The sequence below is a fragment of the Scyliorhinus canicula genome, chromosome 30, assembly GCF_902713615.1.
Source record: "Scyliorhinus canicula chromosome 30, sScyCan1.1, whole genome shotgun sequence".
Taxonomy (NCBI): domain Eukaryota; kingdom Metazoa; phylum Chordata; class Chondrichthyes; order Carcharhiniformes; family Scyliorhinidae; genus Scyliorhinus; species Scyliorhinus canicula.
Window position 1 is genome coordinate 13,065,253 of NC_052175.1, and position 21,169 is coordinate 13,086,421.

Sequence of the window (21,169 nt, forward strand, 5' to 3'; positions counted from 1 at the left end):
TATCCAAAGAATGCAGGATACAGCTCCAACGGATAAAACACTGTGCAACGAATGATCCTGTGGAAGACAAGACAGTCCCACTTAAACCTCTCCAGCCTCATCTCCCAGGACAGGTACAGCACGGGGTTAGATACAAAGCTCCCTCGACACTGTCCCCATCAAACACTCCCAGGACAGGTACAGCACGGGGTTAGATACAAAGCTCCCTCGACACTGTCACCATCAAACACTCCCAGGACAGGTACAGCACGGGGTTAGATACAGAGTAAAGCTCCCTCTACACTGTCCCCATCAAACACTCCCAGGACAGGTACAGCACGGGGTTAGATACAGAGTAAAGTTCCCTCTACACTGTCCCCATCAAACACTCCCAGGACAGGTACAGCACGGGGTTAGATACAGAGTAAAGCTCCCTCTACACTATCCCCATCAAACACTCCCAGGACAGGTACAGCACGGGGTTAGATACAGAGTAAAGTTCCCTCTACACTGCCCCCATCAAACACTCCCAGGACAGGTACAGCACGGGGTTAGATACAGAGTAAAGCTCCCTCTACACTGTCCCCATCAAACACTCCCAGGACAGGTACAGTACGGGGTTAGATACAGAGTAAAGCTCCCTCTACACTGTCCCCATCAAACACTCCCAGGACAGGTACAGCACGGGGTTAGATACAGAGTAAAGCTCCCTCGACACTGTCCCCATCAAACACTCCCAGGGCAGGTACAGCACGGGGTTAGATACGGAGTAAAGCTCCCTCTACACTGTCCCCATCAAACACTCCCAGGACAGGTACAGCACGGGGTTAGATGCAACTCCGCCTCTTTCCCCAACTCCAATCTGCTTTAACCTGATCTAAACCATACATTCTTCCGGTTTTGAACTAGTTACCTCCTTGGAAGAACCCTGTCAAATGAGTCACAGTTGGGTGATTAAATCTGGCCTCCATTCTCTGAAGCAAAGTCCAAACAGATTCACCAGATATTACTGGAAAGAATGAATTTTGTCGAAGTTTGTTGTCTGGCACTTATCATAACAATTGGAAGAATTACCATCATCAGCAGATACAATTACGCTGACAACCAATTTAAGATAGGCTTGTCGAGCGAGCACTGAAAAGTACATATTAGTACGCAGTGCCTTGTTCCTCGTACACGTTCCGTCATTTCCAGCTAAACAAAAATGAAGTGACAGCCATTCATTGCTTCGCTCCACGAAGGGCAATGCCTTGGACCAATCTGAGCCAACTGCCCAGTTCGAACTTTCAAAACAGCGCTTGGCGGTTAACTGTCTGTAATTGTCAACTGGTGCGTCATCCCTGGCCATGCCTCGACCAAGGGTTCGCTTTCCAAGCAATTGGCACTCTCTTCTCACAGAGAGAGAGAGAGAGTTAGCGTTCCCCACCAGCACACACCCCCCCCACCTCCCCAAACGGGACATTGGCGATTTGTCCTGTTGAATCGAAGATGGAAAGCTTCGAGAAGAGGCCCACGTACCAGAACGGGAAGATGATGAGTCGGGTGATGATGAAGGCCACAGCAAAGAGGATGAAGAGCACGTTACAAGTTGTTTTCCACCCAGCGTAGTTGAACATCTTGGCAGACTGGCAGGAGGGGAAAATAAAATCGGCGTCAAAATAGATACACCACCCGGAACCGGATGGGTTTCCGCGCCCCCAACCCACCATATTCCCGGGACAGTTTGAATTCATGTTAGGCGGCATCATCATTCACTCTCAAGGGGGGAGCGAGCGCGGCTTTGAATTATATTGGATTTTAAAATGTTTTAGATTCCTTCCATAGCCCTTCTGCCCCCCCCTCCCTATCTCTGTAACCTACTCCAACCCCTACACCCCCTCCCTATCTCTGTAACCTCCTCCAGCCCCTACACCCCCCTCCCTATCTCTGTAACCTCCTCCAGCTCCCTACACCCCCTCCCTATCTCTGTAACCTCCCCCAGCCCCCTACACCCCCTCCCTATCTCTGTAACCTCCTCCAGCCCCTACACCCCCCTCCCTATCTCTGTAACCTCCTCCAGCCCCTACACCCCCTCCCTATCTCTGTAACCTCCTCCAGCCCCTACACCCCCTCCCTATCTCTGTAACCTCCTCCAGCCCCTACACCCCCTCCCTATCTCTGTAACCTCCTCCGCCCCTACACCCCCTCCCTATCTCTGTAACCTCCTCCAGCCCCTACACCCCCTCCCTATCTCTGTAACCTCCTCCAGCCCCTACACCCCCCTCCCTATCTCTGTAACCTCCTCCAGCCCCTACACCCCCTCCCTATCTCTGTAACCTCCTCCAGCCCCTACACCCCCTCCCTATCTCTGTAACCTCCTCCAGCCCCTACACCCTCTCCCTATCTCTGTAACCTCCTCCAGCCCCCTACACTCCTCCCTATCTCTGTAACCTCCTCCAGCCCCTACACCCCCTCCCTATCTCTGTAACCTCCAGCCCCTACACCCCCTCCCTATCTCTGTAACCCCCTCCAGCCCCTACACCCCCCTCCCTATCTCTGTAACCTCCTCCAGCCCCTACCCCCCTCCCTATCTCTGTAACCTCCTCCAGCCCCTACCCCCCTCCCTATCTCTGTAACTTCCTCCAGCCCCTACACCCCCCTCCCTATCTCTGTAACCTCCTCCAGCCCCTACACCCCCTCCCTATCTCCGTAACCTCCTCCAGCCCCTACACCCCCTCCCTATCTCTGTAACCTCCTCCAGCCCCTACACCCCCTCCCTATCTCTGTAACCTCCTCCAGCCACTACACCCCCTCCCTATCTCTGTAACCTCCTCCAGCCCCTACACCCCCTCCCTATCTCTGTAACCTCCTCCAGCCACTACACCCCCTCCCTATCTCTGTAACCTCCTCCAGCCCCTACACCCCCTCCCTATCTCTGTAACCTCCTCCAGCCCCTACACCCCCTCCCTATCTCTGTAACCTCCTCCAGCCACTACACCCCCTCCCTATCTCTGTAACCTCCTCCAGCCCCTACACCCCCTCCCTATCTCTGTAACCCCCTCCAGCCCCTACACCCCCTCCCTATCTCTGTAACCTCCTCCAGCCCCTACACCCCCTCCCTATCTCTGTAACCTCCTCCAGCCCCTATTCCCCCCTCCCTATCTCTGTAACCTCCTCCAGCCCCTACACCCCCTCCCTATCTCTGGAACCTCCTCCAGCCCCTACACCCCCTCCCTATCTCTGTAACCCCCTCCAGCCCCTACACCCCCTCCCTATCTCTGTAACCTCCTCCAGCCCCTATAACCCTCCCTATCTCTGTAACCTCCTCCAGCCCCTACACCCCCTCCCTATCTCTGTAACCTCCTCCAGCCCCTACACCCCCCTCCCTATCGCAGTAACCTCCTCCAGCCCCTACACCCCCCTCCCTATCTCTGTAACCTCCTCCTGGCCCTACACCCCCTCCCTATCTCTGTAACCTCCTCCAGCTCCTACACCCCCTCCCTATCTCTGTAACCTCCTCCAGCCCCTACACCCCCTCCCTATCTCTGTAACCTCCTCCAGCCCCCTACACCCCCTCCCTATCTCTGTAACCTCCTCCAGCTCCTACACCCCCTCCCTATCTCTGTAACCCCCTCCAGCCCCTACACCCCCTCCCTATCTCTGTAACCTCCTCCAGCCCCGACACCCCCTCCCTATCTCTGTAACCTCCTCCACCCCCTACACCCCCTCCCTATCTCTGTAACCTCCTCCAGCCCCTCCCTATCTCTGTAACCTCCTCCAGCCCCCTACACCCCCTCCCTATCTCTGTAACCTCCTCCAGCCCCTACACCCCCCTCCCTATCTCTGTAACCTCCTCCAGCCCCCTACACCCCCTCCCTATCTCTGTAACCTCCTCCAGCCCCCACACCCCCTCCCTATCTCTGTAACCTCCTCCAGTCCCTACACCCCCTCCCTATCTCTGTAACCTACAGCCCCTACACCCCCTCCCTATCTCTGTAACCTCCTCCAGCCCCTACACCCCCTCCCTATCTCTGTAACCTCCTCCAGCTCCCTACAACCCTCCGAGATCTCTGCGCTCCTCCAATCCCGGCCTCCCGACCATCCCCCCCGCCCCCCCCCAATTCCCATCGCTCCGCCATTGGCGGCCGTGCCTTCATTCTCTCTCTTCCTTGAAGACGCTCCTTAACACCGGCCTCTTTGACCGAGCTTTCAGTCCCTGATATCTGCCCATGTGGCTTGGGGGGGCGGGGGGTCGAAGGTTTGATCTACAAACGCTCCTGCGACGCACCTCGGCACGTTTGACAAAGTCTCGGGTACCATAATAAATGCACGACGCGGCCCTTACCTCTAGAAAGTAGTCCGATGCGTCATGTACAGCCATGACTAGGGTCCCAGCCCGGATGTAGTTGGTGCACCAGGAGAAGCTGATGAGGATGATGGTTGCCACGTGGTGGATTATCTGCTCCTTAAAGTCCTAACGATGCGATGGGGACAAGAGAGGAGACGGTTAACAATCCATTCTCGAGATGAGGGTGAACACAACAGAGGGTCGTGCTCGGGGCATTTCCAGAGGGGGCAGTTCGGAGTCGACCCCATTGCTGGGTGTGTGTGTGTGGGGGGGGTGGGGTCTGGAGTCACATGTCAGCCAGCACAAGGTAAGGACGGAAGATTTCCCTCCCCTAAAGGAGACGTTAGCGAGCCAGATGGTTTGTCTTTATGCCAATCTATGATCGTTGTCATGGTCGGCGTTTCATAGAATTTACAGTACCGAAGGAGGCCATTCAGCCCATCGAGTCTGCACCGGCTCTTGGAAAGAGCACCCCACCCAAGGTCAACACCTCCACCCTATCCCCATAACCCAGTAACCCCACCCAACACTAAGGGACAATTTAGCATGGGCAATCCACCTAACCTGCACATCTTTGGACTGTGGGAGGAAACCGGAGCACCCGGAGGAAACCCACGCACACACACGGGGAGGATGTGCAGACTCCACACAGACAGTGACCCACGCCAGAATCGAACCTGGGACCCTGTAGCTGTGAAGCATTTGTGCTATCCATAATGCTACCGTGCTACCCTAGTGACGGAGACTCACTTTTCAATCCCAGATTTTGTTCATTGTCCCCCCCCCCAACCAACTCTGGGCCTAGGCTTGGGAGCCTGTCACCTGTAGCCATCTCAGATGGCCACCTGCAAAGGACCATGGGAATTATGGCCAACTCAGGACTCAAGACAGTCTCAGAGCTTGTGTGTGTGTTTGCAACCCAGATAGCGAGACGCGATCGAAACCCCCCCTCATTTGCATTCTAATGGCCCACGTACTCAGGTAACCGATACAGATACAGACTGATCGGCGCCACTCCCTTCGCCCAGGAAGCCCAAACAGCCACGGTCAGGACACGCCCAGCCATCAAGGCACCCGCCCCTTTATTGGCCAAAATCGAAGGCAGTGATCGAAGCCTGCCGAAATATTGGGTCTAAGTTAAGGACCGCCCCGAAAGAGCGCGAAATCCCAGAGGGATAAGAAGAGACACAGCCACGCGCTCGGTCTCTCTTGGCCCCCCGGCCTACACCTGAAACCAGGTGCAGCATAACGACCAGGCAGACAAGTTCAAGACCAGCGAAGGATGAGCCCAGCAGAAACAGAGCCACTTCTTCCACCCAGCCACCCAAGATCCGAACAAAGGCCTTGTCCATCTGCACAGAGCTGGTTGCCCTGAAGTTAAGTCCAGGTTATTGTAGTTGTTAGGTGTAGTTTAACTTGTCGTGTTTTATGTTGCATGTCGAAGTAATCCTTGTGTGTAAATAAACCATCTTTGAACTAGATCTGACTAACTGGTTGTTTGGTCCTTTGATCGATAACTGGTACAGCCTGGTGGTGGTATCATTTGATACCTGGGTGACTTTAAAGATCATCATTATTAATTGGCAACATTATTGGTGCTGATTGGCAACATACCTCCTCCCAGTAACTCTAGGCCCGAGGGCCCGTAACCCCTTCCTCTGTAACTCTGGGCCCAGGCGCAAGGGCCTTCCCTCCCCTGGAAATCCAGGCCCAGGCTCGAGGGCCTTCCCTCCCCTGTAACTCCAGGCCCAGGCTCGAGGGCCTTCCCTCCCCTGTAACTCCAGACCCAGACTAGAGGGCCTTCCCCCCCCCCCCCCCCCTCCCCTCCCCTCCCTCCACCATCCCCTCAGGGGATCAATTGGAGTGTTTTTCCTCGAGTTAAGGCAAGCAAGGTGGGAGTCGAGATCCGGGGACTGGATGGCGAGATAGGCTCAAGGTGCTGAATGGCCTTCTCTTGCTCCCCTGGGGGAGGGAAATAGGGGCAGAGGGCAGAGTGCCTTCAAGGGAAGAGGGAGAAAGATAATAGTCAACAAAAATATTGCCCCCCTCCCTCCATTCAAGAGAGTCTTTTCATGAATGCTCACCTTCCGCTTGACATCGAACGCGACACTGAAAAGCAACGACCAGTAGAAGCCCAACTCGATCATGTAATACCAATACTGCGACGGTAGCATAGTCTGCCCAGGGAGGGAGGGATGGTTGGAGGGGGAGAAAACAGACTTTCAACGAGCGATAGGAGCTTCGTGGGACCACACTGCATTTCTCTAGTGCCAGTTACCACATCATCCACCAACCCCCTCTCCCCACCCTTCCGCCCCACCAGTTAAACACCTTGCAGGTGAGGGGGGGGGGGGGGGGGGGAAACATCTCCCACACACTGAGACCACGGCCCCGGACCGCCTTCCCTCATCCCGACGGCGCACCGTTCGAGCAGTGTCCCATCCGGCTACTGACCCTCCATCCGGCGGGAATACCTTTCTTCCTCGTTTACGCAATCCAAACACAAACCCCCCCTCCCTCCCCAACAAGTGACGTTGTACGCACACACACACACACACACACACACACCCTCGCCCTCTCCCCCACCCCCCCGCCACACATAACCTTTCTCCACTTCAAACTAAGAAAAATTACAGCACAGGAACAGGCCCTTCGGCCCTCCAAGCCTGCGCCGATCCAGATCCTCTATCTAAAACCCGTCGCCTATTTTCTAAGGATCTGTATCCCTCTGCTCCCTGTCCATTCCTGTGAAATGAAATGAAAATCGCTTATTGTCACGAGTAGGCTTCAATGAAGTTACTGTGAAAAGCCCCTAGTCGCCACATTCCGGCGCCTGTTCGGGGAGGCTGGTACAGGAATTGAACCGCACTGCTGGCCTGCTTTGGCCTGCTTTAAAAGCCAGCGGTTTAGCCCAGTGTGCTAAACCAGCCCCTTGTCTAGATACATCATTAATGACGCTATCGTGCCCACCACTACCACCTCCGCTGGCAATGCATTCCAGGCACCCACCACCCTCTGCGTAAAGAACTTTCCACGCATATCTCCCTTAAACTTTCCCCCTCTCACCTTGAACTCGTGACCCCTAGTAATTGAGTCCCCCACTCTGGGAGAAAAAGCTTCTTGCTATCCACCCTGTCTCTCCCTCTCATGATCTTGTAGACCTCAATCAGGTCCCCCCGTCAACCTCCGTCTTTCTAATGAACACAATCCTAATCTACTCGACCTTTCTTCATAGCTAGCACCCTCCATACCAGGCAACATCCTGGTGAACCTCCTCTGCACCCTCTCTAAAGCATCCACATCCTTCTGGTAATGTGGCGACCAGAACTGCACGCAGTATTCCAAATGTGGCCGAACCAAAGTCCGATACAACTGTAACATGACCGGCCGACTCTTGTACTCAATACCCCGTCCGATGAAGGCAAGCATGCTGTATGCCTTCTTGACCACTCTATCAACCTGCGTTGCCACCTTCAGGGCACAATGGACCTGAACACCCAGATCCCTCTGTACATCAATTTTCCCCAGGACTCTTCCATTGACCGTATAGTCCGCACTTAGAACATAGAACAGTACATAGAACAGTACAGCACAGAACAGCCCCTTCGGCCCTCAATGTTGTGCCGAGCCATGATCACCCTACTCAAACCCACGTATCCACCCTATACCCGTAACCCAACAACCCTCCCCTTAACCTTACTTTTTTATTAGGACACTACGGGCAATTTAGCATGGCCAATCCACCTAACCCGCACATCTTTGGACTGTGGGAGGAAACCGGAGCACCCGGAGGAAACCCACGCACACACGGGGAGGACGTGCAGACTCCACACAGACAGTGACCCAGCCGGGAATCGAACCTGGGACCCTGGAGCTGTGAAGCATTTATGCTAACCACCATGCTACCCTGCTGCCCCCAAACTTGAATTGGATCTTCCAAAATGCATCACCTCGAATTTGCTCGGATTGAGGGTAACGATCCCGGAATTACTATTGTTAAAAACATTCTGCCGCGCCATTTATATTTAAAAAAATAGACAAGGCGCGCAAATCCCGAGTTGTTACTTACCTGTATTGGGAACCCCTTCCATGTTTGCCGCAAGTCATAAAACCAGGGTTTCTTAAAAAAAAAACCAAAAACAAACATAAAATACAGCAGCATATTGTATTAAAAGGAATAGTTTGGAGGAAGGGGGCGGGGGTTGGATTCGGGAGTGGACTAGGCCTCGTTACCACGGTAACCGGGCCTTCAAGAAGGTCTGCTCACAAGACCCTGGTGCGCAGCAGCTGTCAGTGTTGGAAATAGAGAGGGTTACTGTTCCCCGGACCACAATTAAGTCAGAAAAGAGGGCGGTTGGCCGGTTTTCAGACTCTCGGCACGCAAAGTACTCATTAAAAAAAAAACAGCCGCTCGGTCAACACTCGCAGGGTCCGAGGGCCGCCCATTTTAACAAAGGCCTCACGCTCACACCCACACTCACACACTGGCTCCTTAACGCACCAGCCTATTTCCCTCAATGTCCAATGGGAGATGTTACCGAAAGGCTTTGAAACTTTGTTCGTTCAACAATACTGTTTCCAAACCGTCACAGGCCCCACCACAGCGGGTGAAGGTAGAGCTTCACTCTGTATCTAACCCCGTGCTGTACCTGTCCTGGGAGTGTTGGATGGGGACAGTGTAGAGGGAGCTTTACTCTGTATCTAACCCCGTGCTGTACCTGTCCTGGGAGTGTTTGATGGGGACAGTGTAGAGGGAGCTTTACTCTGTATCTAACCCCGTGCTGTACCTGTCCTGGGAGTGTTTGATGGGGGCAGTGTAGAGGGAGCTTTACTCTGTATCTAACCCCGTGCTGTACCTGTCCTGGGAGTGTTTGATGGGGACAGTGAAGAGGGAGCTTTACTCTGTATCTAACCCCGTGCTGTACCTGTCCTGGGAGTGTTTGATGGGGACAGTGTAGAGGGAGCTTTACTCTGTATCTAACCCCGTGCTGTACCTGTCCTGGGAGTGTTTGATGTGGACAGTGTAGAGGGAGCTTTACTCTGTATCTAACCCCGTGCTGTACCTGTCCTGGGAGTGTTTGATGGGGACAGTGTAGAGGGAGCTTTACTCTGTATCTAACCCCGTGCAATCGATAGGATTATGGAGGGGAGAAGAGGGGAAGTTGCTGCCAGAGAATACACGGGGACCTCATCTGTATTGGAGTGGGAGATGATTGTGCTCCCGTTGAAACTCAGCAGGCAGTGAAAGCTGCGAAGCCCCACCGGGTCGAGCAGCCAGGCGCACACTCTGTAATTCTGCCTCACCAAAGGCAGAGGGCGCAGAGGCCTGGGTGGATCTGCACACAATCCTCATGGCCGAGCTGTTTTGCTATTGGCACACAACACCCTTCCTCCCTGTCCCCATTCTGTCCCTCTCGCACCTCTCTTCCCCACCCCCACCTCCCCCGCCCCGCTGCTCCCCATCTCGCCACCCAGCGCTGTCCCCCCAGGACAGACCCCACACGACAGACACTGACGCCAGAAGCCCGCCGGGTAGGGGGAGGCTCCCGTACTGGACCGTGCTCAACCAGACGGCATGGATCCAGCACCGGGTTACCGGGAGACTCACAAGAGTGGAGACAGAGATGCATCCACCCGTCTCTGGCACTCGCATTGCCCAACGCGGCTTCAGTGACCATTCCTCAACGTGTCTGCAGTCCATTCGGCCCCTCTGCTCATGTGCTGCCGATCCGGTTCCGTGGGATTGAGCCCATGCCCCTCCCACCACATCTACCCGCGGGAGCGAGTCCACATTCTCCCCCACTCCCCGTGGGAGCGAGTCCCACATTCTCCCCCACTCCCTGTGGGAGCGAGTCCCACATTCTCCCCCACTCCCCGTGGGAGCGAGTCCCACATTCTCCCCCACTCCCTGTGGGAGCAAGTCCCACATTCTCCCCCACTCCCCGTGGGAGCGAGTCCCACATTCTCCCCCACTCCCTGTGGGAGCAAGTCCCACCTTCTCCCCCCACTCCCCGTGGGAGCGAGTCCCACATTCTCCCCCACTCCCCGTGGGAGCGAGTCCCACATTCTCCCCCACTCCCCGTGGGAACGAGTCCCACATTCTCCCACTCCCCCTGGGAGCGAATCCCACATTCTCCCCCACTCCCTGTGGGAGCGAATCCCACATTCTCCCCCACTCCCCGTGGGAGCGAGTCCCACATTCTCCCCCCACTCCCCGTGGGAGCGAGTCCCACATTCTCCCCACTCCCCGCGGGAGCGAGTCCCACATTCTCCCCCACTCCCTGTGGGAGCAAGTCCCACCTTCTCCCCCCACTCCCCGTGGGAGCGAGTCCCACACTCTCCCCCCACTCCCCGTGGGAGTGAGTCCCACATTCTCCCCCACTCCCCGTGGGAGCGAGTCCCACATTCTCCCCCCACTCCCTGTGGGAGCGAGTCCCACATTCTCCCCCACTCCCTGTAGGAGCGAGTCCCACATTCTCCCCCCACTCCCCGTGGGAGCGAGTCCCACATTCTCCCCCCACTCCCTGTGGGAGCGAGTCCCACATTCTCCCCCACTCCCTGTAGGAGCGAGTCCCACATTCTCCCCCACTCCCCGTGGGAGCGAGTCCCACATTCTCCCCCACTCCCTGTGGGAGCGAGTCCCACATTCTCCCCGTGGGAGCGAGTCCCACATTCTCCCCCACTCCCCGTGGGAGCGAGTCCCACCTTCTCCCCCAGTCCCTGTGGGTGGCTCTTTAACCATATGGGCCTCGCCCTCGATAAAGAGGCCGAAGGTGGCAGCTACTCCTCCGCCTGCTGCTGCGCGCTCATTATACTCCCCCTGTCACCCTGTCCTGTGAGAGTACCTTTAAGAAATGGGTGTTCAAGAAATATAAAATTGCAGTTAACATTACCTGACAAAATGCGAAAAGATGAGGTGATTATGGAGGTGGCTTAGCATTTAAAGTTGCCCGAGAGACAGTTTGACTCATTGTAAATGGCAAAAATTCAGTTGCAAATTAAACAAACGGAACATGAGAAAGACTTGAAGCAGCTTGAATACAAAAGTAGTAGAGAAGAAAAAGAAAGAGAAAGGGAGATACAGATCAGGGAAAAAGATAAAGAGAGAGTTTGAACTTCAGAAAATGGCCATGAAACATGACAGTCAGTTCAAATTGGTCGGCGTAAAGGGAAACGTAGAGTTGGATGATAGTGAGAAAGAGCATCATAGTCGAAGGCTTGGTGGGGATCTATTTAAATACGTCCAAGCATTGCCAAGGTTTGATGAGAAGGAGGTAGAAGCCTTTTTCATTTCATTTGAGAAGGTAGCTAAACAAATGAAATGGCCACAGGCCATGTGGGCGTTACTGATTCAAACAAAGCTGGTAGGTAGGGCGAGAGAAGTGCTTGCATCACGATCAGAGGAGGTATCCGAGTCGTATGAGGAGGTGAAAAAATCCATCTTGGATGCATATGAACTAGTGCCTGAAGCTTACAGACAAAGGTTTAGAAATTTCAGGAAAGAAATTCCAGATGACTGTGAATTTGACATACCTCAAATTAAATTGGAAAACGAGGATGTTCTTAAAAATTGGGATAAATTGTTGAGTTACCTTCCAGAGGAAAAACAGACAGACCTGAAAGAGTTATTGATATCACGTGGACAAGTTTGTAGAGATAAATTGGGAAGTACTAAAATGGCTGTACATGATGTAGATGTGGGAAATGCTGTTCCAATCAAACAACATCCATATCGACTTAACCATATTGACTTAAATTGGCACAGGTTAACAAAGAGATTGAGTGTATGCTTAAAAATGGCATAATTGAAGTGGGTTTCAGCCAATGGAGCTCACCCATTGTGATGGTGCCTAAACCAGACGGTACCCAATGATTGTGTGTGGACTATAGAAAGGCAAATGCAGTTACAAGAACGGACTCTTGTCCTATCCCACGTTTGGAGAATTGCTGAGAAAGTGGGACAATCGATTTTTATGTCCAAACTGGAATTACTTAAAGGTTACTGACAGGTACCTTTATCCGAAAGGGCGAAGGAGATTTCAGTGACTCCAGATGGTATGTACCAATTCAAAGTTATGCCATTTGGCATGGAAAACGCCCCAGCCACATTTCAACGGTTAACTAACAAAGTTGTTTCAGGATGACCCAATTGTGCGGTATACATCGACAATCTGGTAATTTTCAGCCAGACACGGAAAGAACATTTGAAACATCTGATGGACTTTGATCAACTTCAGGAGGCGGGTTTGGTGATAAACCGAGCCAAAAGTGAATTTGGAAAAGCCCAAGTCACTTTCCTTGGCCATACAATCGGACAGGGTTGAATGGTCACACGGGGATGTGAAACCAACAGTTATTGAGGAGTTTTCGATACCCTCAAGACAAAGGGAAACAATGCGATTTCTTGGCATGAGTGGATTTGATCGAACATTTGTGGAAAGGTTTTTGTAGCCTGGTTACTCCACTGATGGACTTGCTTAAGAAACGCCGAAAATTCCAGTGGACAGTGGACTTTCAACAGGCATAAAGCTGTGATAACCACTGCTCCTGTGTTGGAGAATTACACGGGACTCTGTGATCAGATTGAACTAAACTATCTGACTTTAAAGAGAAATGCTGAGGCGTAGAGAAATGGACGGATCGTGCAGAGACCTTCTTGCTCAAAGCGACTGTCAATCGAGAAGGATTTCAGTTGGAGGAAGAACAACAAAAAGAAAATGGACTATATTATTGTACCTGTTTGCGCGTGTTGTTTTTTGAAACGAAAAAGTGTATTTACGGTGTGCATTTCTTAAAGGATGGTGAAAAGGTGAAAAATGAAACCACCTTGAAGTTGACGGTTTATTTATTTTTTCGTGGGGGGAGGTGTCATGTGAGAGTACCTTTAAAAAAATGGATGTTTAAGAAATATACCTTTAAGAAATGGGTGTTTATTACTGCAGTGATGTCAGTGTGGGGGGAGCTGGGCTGTCTGTCAGCTTTTGACTTTCGTTTTAGGCTGTTTGCTGCAGGGTGTGTTTTAGTGTTGTTTTCAGAGCTGGAGAGCTGCAGTCACAGCCAGAAGGGGTATTAGTCTCTCTCTCTAATCTAAAGACTGTAATAATAATAATCACTTATTGTCACAATTAGGCTTCAATGAAGTTACTGTGAAAAGCCCCTAGTCGCCACACTCCGGCGCCTGTTCGGGGCAGCTGGTACGGGAATTGAACCCGCGCTGCTGGCCTTGTTCTACACTGAAATCGATCCTTTGGTGATTTAAAACTAATAACTGCTCTCAGTAGTGACTTTAACCTGATTTAAAGGTTTTTTAAGTCTTCTGGATGTTGAATGGACAGCTTAAGGATTACTTAGTGTTGTAGTCTTTGGGGGTTGTATTTGAATCGATGGTTGCTAAGATGTTCACTATGTTTTAAAAAGGTTAACTTGAGTTCATGGAATAAACGTTGTTTTGCTTCAAAAAATACTTTTCCGTTTCTGCTGTGCCGCACCTGTAGAGTGGGCCGTGTGCTCCCCACACCACAATCCGTGGGTCAGGTGAACTCCATGACGCACTTTGGGGTCCTCTAAACCCTGGCCCACAACAACCCCACCATGCCCGTCCCGTATTCGCGCAGTTGGGTTAAGGGCTGGGTACTTACATCTACCACCACCGCCAGGCCAACAGTGAAAGCGAGAAGGTAAAAGGTGAATCGCCAGCTGTAAAGAAAGTGCAAACAGTCCTCAATGCGTCCATCATACGTTACACACTAACCCCCCCCCCCCCCCCCCAAGCCGGCTCCTGTTGGCCCAGCTCCGAAGGTGACACCATGGCCGCTTTTCGTGTTGGGAGATTTCCCGCCCGCGTCCTGGGAACGATCAACCTCCTCACCCAACGCCACTCGAGATTCGGATGAATCAGCGGGAACCTCAACAAACGTGTTGCCGTGGGATCTCGCTGTGCACGGGTCGGCTGCCGGGCCAAGGGTGGTCGCGGCCGTAACCCGCCGGTGGCTGCGACGCCCCCCCCCCCCCCCCCGGGGCATTGGGCGACACTTGACCCAACCCCGTGCCCGATGAAGCGAGAGACCCTTGTTGTTAGCCAAGGTGGCCAACTCCTCCGGTACCTCCCTGGAGCCTGGGTGGGGGAGGGGGGGGGGGGGGGAAACACCCTCTGGCCTGGGCAGGGCAGGGGCAAGATGTCCTGAAAACTCTAAGCCGGAGTGGGGGGGTGCTTCCAACTGGAGTCGGCAAACCCGGTCGCACTCCATCTCCCCGACACGCGGCGATCAGATAGGTGCTCGAGGGCCAGGGCCCGGCGACGGGCTGAAGCACCTCTTTCTGTCCTGCGAGACTCCGTTACAGCCCTCAAGAGGGGGTCCGGGGACAAGGAGATTTTAGTTGCCAGGTTAGGGTTCGCGTGTTAATCTCTCCTGGCTCCAAGGGGAAGGAGGGGGAGATTCGGCGGGGGGCGTCCAAGATGGTGGGAGGTTTAGGGCGGCAACGGAAAGCGGTTGCCATTGGCCGAGGGTGGGAGGACCCGGGTCGGGGGTGGCGGGGAGGGGGGGGGGGGGTGGGTAAGGGGTGGCGGGGAGGGGCGGGGGGCGGGGAGGGGCGGGTAAGAGGGGAGCGACCACCTGGGTTAGCTCCAACAGGCGAACGCCAGAGGCCTGACGGGTAGGCCGAGCACCAAACTTTAGGTCATCCTCACCACTTGTGGGCGACGATGGTCTCTCGGACAGCCAAGTGGCTCGCTGCACTACTGCCGGGTAAAGGTGGGGGGGGGGGGGGGGGGGGGTGGCTTCCGCCCTGGGCAGGGCCATAACAGCTCCTCGTCAAAACATCCTGCTGTCGTCACAAGGTAAATTTAAATGGTAGAAGTCGCCCAGTTTAAAATTGAGCGCGGTTTCATCATTTACTACATGGTTGCAGTTGAGGGGGTCGGGGGGGGGGGTGGGGGGGTTGGGGTTAGGGTTAGGGTTAGGGTTAGGGTTAGGGTTAGGGTTAGGGTTAGGGTTAGGGTTAGGCTTGCAACCTCTGGGGGTGCTGAGCCAGGTTTGACCGTCACCGATTGTCCGAAAAAACCCCCACCTGGTTCCCTAACGGGAGGGAAATCTGCGGCCCTCAGCCCGGCCAGGCCTCCACGTGACTCCAGACTCGCCCCACGCGCAGCAACGTGGCTGTCAACCCCGCGGCGCCACACCGGGCGCGGTGCTTTATCGATGGGGGCGCCCCGTGCTCCCTTTCCAGCTGCCCCCCCCCACCCCGAGAGAATGCGGTGGACTCTGAATGGCAATAATAGACGCGCTCGGTTACCAGGCTTCTCGAAACTTCTTGAGAACGCTAGGCCGATCCTGGTTCCTCCTCCGACGGAACCACCTCTCCACCTGCTGAGAGGTCAGGCTACACTTCTTGGCCAGGCCCTCGATGTCCATCTGCAAGGAAGGGGACTTCCAATCATGGAACGGAACAGAACAGGAGGGCTCCTCCCCTCCCCCCGGCGGCCCCCCACTTTCCGTCACCTCTCCCTACCCCCCCCCGCCTCCCAACTTCTTAACCGAGAACCTTCAATCTCCTCACCCTCCCACCCTTACAAAATGAAACGAAAATCGCTCATTGTCGCGAGTAGGCTTCAAATAAAGTGACCGTGAAACGCCCCTAGTCGCCACATTCCAGCGCCTGTTCGGGGAGGCCGGTACGGGAATCGAACCGTGCTGCTGGCCTGCCTTGGTCTGCTTTCAAAGCCAGCGATTTAGGCCTCAGTGAGCTAAACCAGCCCCTGGTTCAAACCGCCTCACGATTTCGAACCCTTCTCGACTTCGAACCCGGCGATCAAATACCCCCAAAGGTTTGGAAAAAAACATGAACAAATGGGGAAGCCATTCGGCCCTTTGAATCCATTCAATCTGGCCTTGACCTCAGTTCCATCACTGCCCCCTGGATGTATTCAATTACCCACCAATTCATTCCTGAATCAAACCCAGGCCCCTGGCGCTGCGAGGCAGCAGTGCTAACCCAGTGCGCCGCCCTATTCAATTGCCACTGTTATAATAATAATCTTTATTAGTGTCGCAAGCCGGCTGACATTAACACTGCAATGAAGTTACTGTGCAAAGCCCCTAGTCGCCACATTCCGGCGCCTGTTCGGGGACACAGAGGGAGAATTCAGAATGTCCGATTCACCCAACAAGCACGTCTTTCGGGACTTGTGGGAGGAAACCGGAGCACCCGGAGGGAACCCACGCAGACACGGGGAGAATGTGCAGACTCCGCACAGACGGTGACCCAAGCCGGGAATCGAACCTGGGACCCTGGAGCTGTGAGGCAGCAGTGTCACCCCATCCATCTCCCTGCTGTCTCCCGTTTTCCCCTCCGCCCGTATTGAGGAAATTCACCATCTGACAAAAATCATCGCGCATCGAAATATCTTCCAACGTGATTAAAAGGACCCAAAATGATTCACGGTAACATTTCAAAATCAAACACTAAAAATGAGAGATATTAACGGTCAAACGTCAGAGAGAGAGACGGGGCGTGCGAGAGAGACGGGGCGTGCGAGAGAGACGGGGCGTGCGAGAGAGACGGGGCGTGCGAGAGAGACGGGGCGCGCGAGAGAGACGGGGCGCGCGAGAGAGACGGGGCGCGCGAGAGAGACGGGGCGCGCGAGAGAGACGGGGCGCGCGAGAGAGACGGGGCGCGCGAGAGAGACGGGGCGCGCGAGAGAGACGGGGCGCGCGAGAGAGACGGGGCGCGCGAGAGAGACGGGGCGCGCGCGAGAGAGACAGGGCGCGAGAGAGACGGGGCGCGCGAGAGAGACGGGGCGCGCGAGAGAGACGGGGCGCGCGAGAGAGACGGGGCGCGCGAGAGAGACGGGGCGCGCGAGAGAGACGGGGCGCGCGAGAGAGACGGGGCGAGAGAGAGAGACGGGGCGAGAGAGAGAGACGGGGCGAGAGAGAGAGACGGGGCGAGAGAGAGAGACGGGGCGAGAGAGAGAGACGGGGCGAGAGAGAGAGACGGGGCGAGAGAGAGAGACGGGGCGCGCGAGAGAGACGGGGCGCGCGAGAGAGACGGGGCGCGCGAGAGAGACGGGGCGCGCGAGAGAGACGGGGCGCGCGAGAGAGACGGGGCGCGCGAGAGAGACGGGGCGCGCGAGAGAGACGGGGCGCGCGAGAGAGACGGGGCGCGCGGAGAGACGGGCGCGCGAGAGAGACGGGGCGCGCGAGAGAGACGGGGCGCGCGAGAGAGACGGGGCGCGCGAGAGAGACGGGGCGCGCGAGAGAGACGGGGCGCGCGAGAGAGACGGGGCGCGCGAGAGAGACGGGGCGCGCGAGAGGAGACGGGGCGCGCGAGAGAGACGGGGCGCGCGAGAGAGACGGGGCGCGCGAGAGAGACGGGGCGCGCGAGAGAGACGGGGCGCGCGAGAGAGACGGGGCGCGCGAGAGAGACGGGGCGCGCGAGAGAGACGGGGCGCGCGAGAGAGACGGGGCGCGCGAGAGAGACGGGGCGCGCGAGAGAGACGGGGCGCGCGAGAGAGACGGGGAGAGAGAGAGACGGGGCGCGGGAGAGAGACGGGGCGCGAGAGAGAGACGGGGCGCGCGAGAGAGACGGGGCGCGCGAGAGAGACGGGGCGCGCGAGAGAGACGGGGCGCGCGAGAGAGACGGGGCGCGCGAGAGAGACGGGGCGCGCGAGAGAGACGGGGTGCGCGAGAGAGACGGGGCGCGCGAGAGAGACGGGGCGCGCGAGAGAGACGGGGCGCGCGAGAGAGACAGAGCGCGAGAGGGAGACAGCTGAAGGCACGGCCGCCAATGGCGGAGCGATGGGAATTGGGGGAGGGGGGATGCTTGAGAGGCCGGGATTGGAGGAGTGCAGAGATCTGAGGGTTGTAGGGAGCTGGAGGAGGTTACAGAGATAGGGAGGGGGTGTAGGGGCTGGAGGAGGTTACAGAGATAGGGAGGGGGTGTAGGGGCTGGAGGAGATTACAGAGATAGGGAGGGGGTGTAGGGGCTGGAGGAGGTTACAGAGATAGGGAGGGGGTGTAGGGGGTGGAGGAGGTTACAGAGATAGGGAGGGGGTGTAGGGGCTGGAGGAGGTTACAGAGATAGGGAGGGGGGTGTAGGGGCTGGAGGAGGTTACAGAGATATGGAGGGGGTGTAGGGACTGTAGGAGGATACAGAAATACGGAGGGGGTGTAGGGGCTGGAGGAGGATACAGAGATAGGGAGGGGGTGTAGTGTCTGGATGAGGCATAGTGGGTGACAGGACGGACTTGGGCCATTATAAAAAGATGTCGACAGGGAGATGGAATCAGATTCCGTGATGAGGAGTGAGGTGAGGGGAAAACGAGGACCGAGTCACTGACCAGAGAGGCCCTACCTGTTTGGGATGTTTTGAGGACGCCGCAAAAGACTTTTCTAGAATCGGGTTGGGTTTCACCTTTAACCGCACCTTCTCCCTGATGCCCAGCACCCGTGCAAAGTACGTGGCTACAGATCTGGGGAGAGACAGAGAAGATGTAGGTAACTGATCAACAAGGGCCCGGGAAGGAGAGAATAACATGGCCGGCCTCCACCGACATCTTGGGGGGAGTGGGTGGGGGAAATCGAACCCAGGGACGGACGCACAGCCGTGATGGCACGGGACTAGCAATCCAGGGGCCCGGGGAGGGGAGGGGAGTAACGGGAACCTGGGTTCAAATCCCGCCGCCCCCCCCCCCCCCCCCCCCCCCCGGCAGAAGAAAGATCAAGTGTTGCCTCACGTCCTGTCGGCGGCCATTTCCCCCCACCCCAATGGCGGCCATTTCCCCCCCACCCCGATGGCGGCCATTTTCCCCCCCACCCCAATGGCGGCCATTTCCCCCCCACCCCGATGGCGGCCATTTCCCCCCCACCCCGATGGCGGCCATTTTCCCCCCACCCCAATGGCGGCCATTTTCCCCCCACCCCGATGGCGGCCATTTCCCCCCCACCCCGATGGCGGCCATTTCCCCCCCACCCCGATGGCGGCCATTTCCCCCCCACCCCGATGGCGGCCATTTCCCCCCCACCCCGATGGCGGCCATTTCCCCCCCACCCCGATGGCGGCCATTTCCCCCCCACCCCGATGGCGGCCATTTCCCCCCCACCCCGATGGCGGCCATTTCCCCCCCATCCCGATGGCGGCCATTTCCCCCCCCATCCTGATGGCGGCCATTTTCCCCCCCCATCCTGATGGCGGCCATTTCCCCCCCCCATCCTGATGGCGGCCATTTTCCCCCCACCCTGATGGCGGCCATTTTCCCCCCCCATCCTGATGGCGGCCATTTTCCCCCCCCATCCTGATGGCGGCCATTTTCCCCCCACCCTGATGGCGGCCATTTTCCCCCCACCCTGATGGCGGCCATTTCCCCCCCACCCTGATGGCGGCCATTTCCCCCCCCATCCTGATGGCGGCCATTTTCCCCCCACCCTGATGGCGGCCATTTTCCCCCCACCCTGATGGCGGCCATTTCCCCCCCACCCTGATGGCGGCCATTTCCCCCCCCCCCCCCAATCAATCCCAGGACGGAGGAGGGCAAAGAGAGAACCGTTAACGCTTTCGAGAATGGAGCAACGTCAAGGCTGGCCTGATTCAAGCTCCGGGCCTGGGTGGAAAAGGCCTCCTCCGGCTACTTCCCAGGCTCCCCGAAGGAGCCTGGTTTGTTCCCCCCCCCCCTCCACCACCTCCCAAATCACCGCGAGACACAACAGGCGAGCGAGCTCACCATCCACGACTTTCACAGAGTCCCCCGGTTAGGCCCGAGACTTCGAGAGCAAAAAAAAAAGCCAATTCCCACGGCAACGCGCCACCAGGATCTGGGAGGCCCAACATATTTGAGTGGCACGGACGTCTGGGGAGAACGCACGACCGGGAAAAATAATTTCAACTCCCTCCCTCCCCCACCCACCAGACCCGGCCCCCTCAAGACACACACACAAAAAAAAACACGTTTCTTACCTTTCAAAAACATAGCGGATAATCATGAATATGAAGGCACAGGGTATCGTGACGTAGAGGTCGCCTGCCTTGGCATAGACACGCCCATCCCGATCCTCCAGGTCCGTCCAGGTCAGGTTGTATGGCAGCCAGAGTCGATCCCACCAGAACCAGTCGTATATCGTCTGAAGCATCCTGCCCAGGAGAGACAAGCGGGTTAATAATGCGAGGGGGCAGCCTGGCATCCGCTCTATGGGGTCAGGGCTAAACTGCTGCCAATGACCCATTACAGCACAGACAAGAGGGGTGGGGGTGGGGGGGGGGGGGCATTGGGCGCGATGGGAGACTCTCCACTCGCCTGGATGAGCGCGGCTCCCAACAACACTCGAGAAGCTCGACACCATCCAGGGCAAAGCAGCCCCGCTCGATCGACACGCTAACCACCGACATTCACTCCCCCCACCCCCCCCCATCCAGGACAAAGCAGCCCCGCTCGATCGACACGCTACCCACCGACATTCACTCCCTCCACCCCCCCCCCCCATCCAGGACAAAGCAGCCCCGCTCGATCGACACGCTAACCACCGACATTCACTCCCCCCCCCCCCCCCATCCAGGGCAAAGCAGCCCCGCTCGATCGACACGCTGACCACCGACATTCACTCCCTCCACCCCCCCCTCCCCCCCCATCCAGGACAAAGCAGCCCCGCTCGATCGACACGCTGCCCACCGACATCCACCCCCTCCCCCCCCCCCATCCAGGACAAAGCAGCCCCGCTCGATCGACACGCTAACCACCGACATTCACTCCCTCCACCCCCCCCATCCAGGGCAAAGCAGCTCCCGCTCGATCGACACGCTAACCACCGACATTCACCCCCTCCACCCCCCCCCCCAATCCAGGACAAAGCAGCCCCGCTCGATCGACACGCTAAC

General features: G+C 56.5%; 1 protein-coding gene across 1 annotated transcript; it reads right to left on the minus strand.

Moving 5' to 3' along the window:
* Positions 1-2: 2 nt before the first annotated feature.
* On the minus strand, positions 3-20,428 carry LOC119958608 (ceramide synthase 2-like; the record flags this gene model as incomplete). Its single annotated transcript, XM_038787087.1, has 9 exons — positions 20,255-20,428; positions 18,656-18,773; positions 15,599-15,717; positions 13,945-14,002; positions 8,376-8,426; positions 6,391-6,483; positions 4,304-4,432; positions 1,498-1,604; positions 3-57 (listed from the first exon to the last, which is right to left on the minus strand). Coding segments are annotated over exons 1-9 (903 nt in total), but the record flags the coding sequence as incomplete, so codon positions are not given.
* Positions 20,429-21,169: the final 741 nt, after the last annotated feature.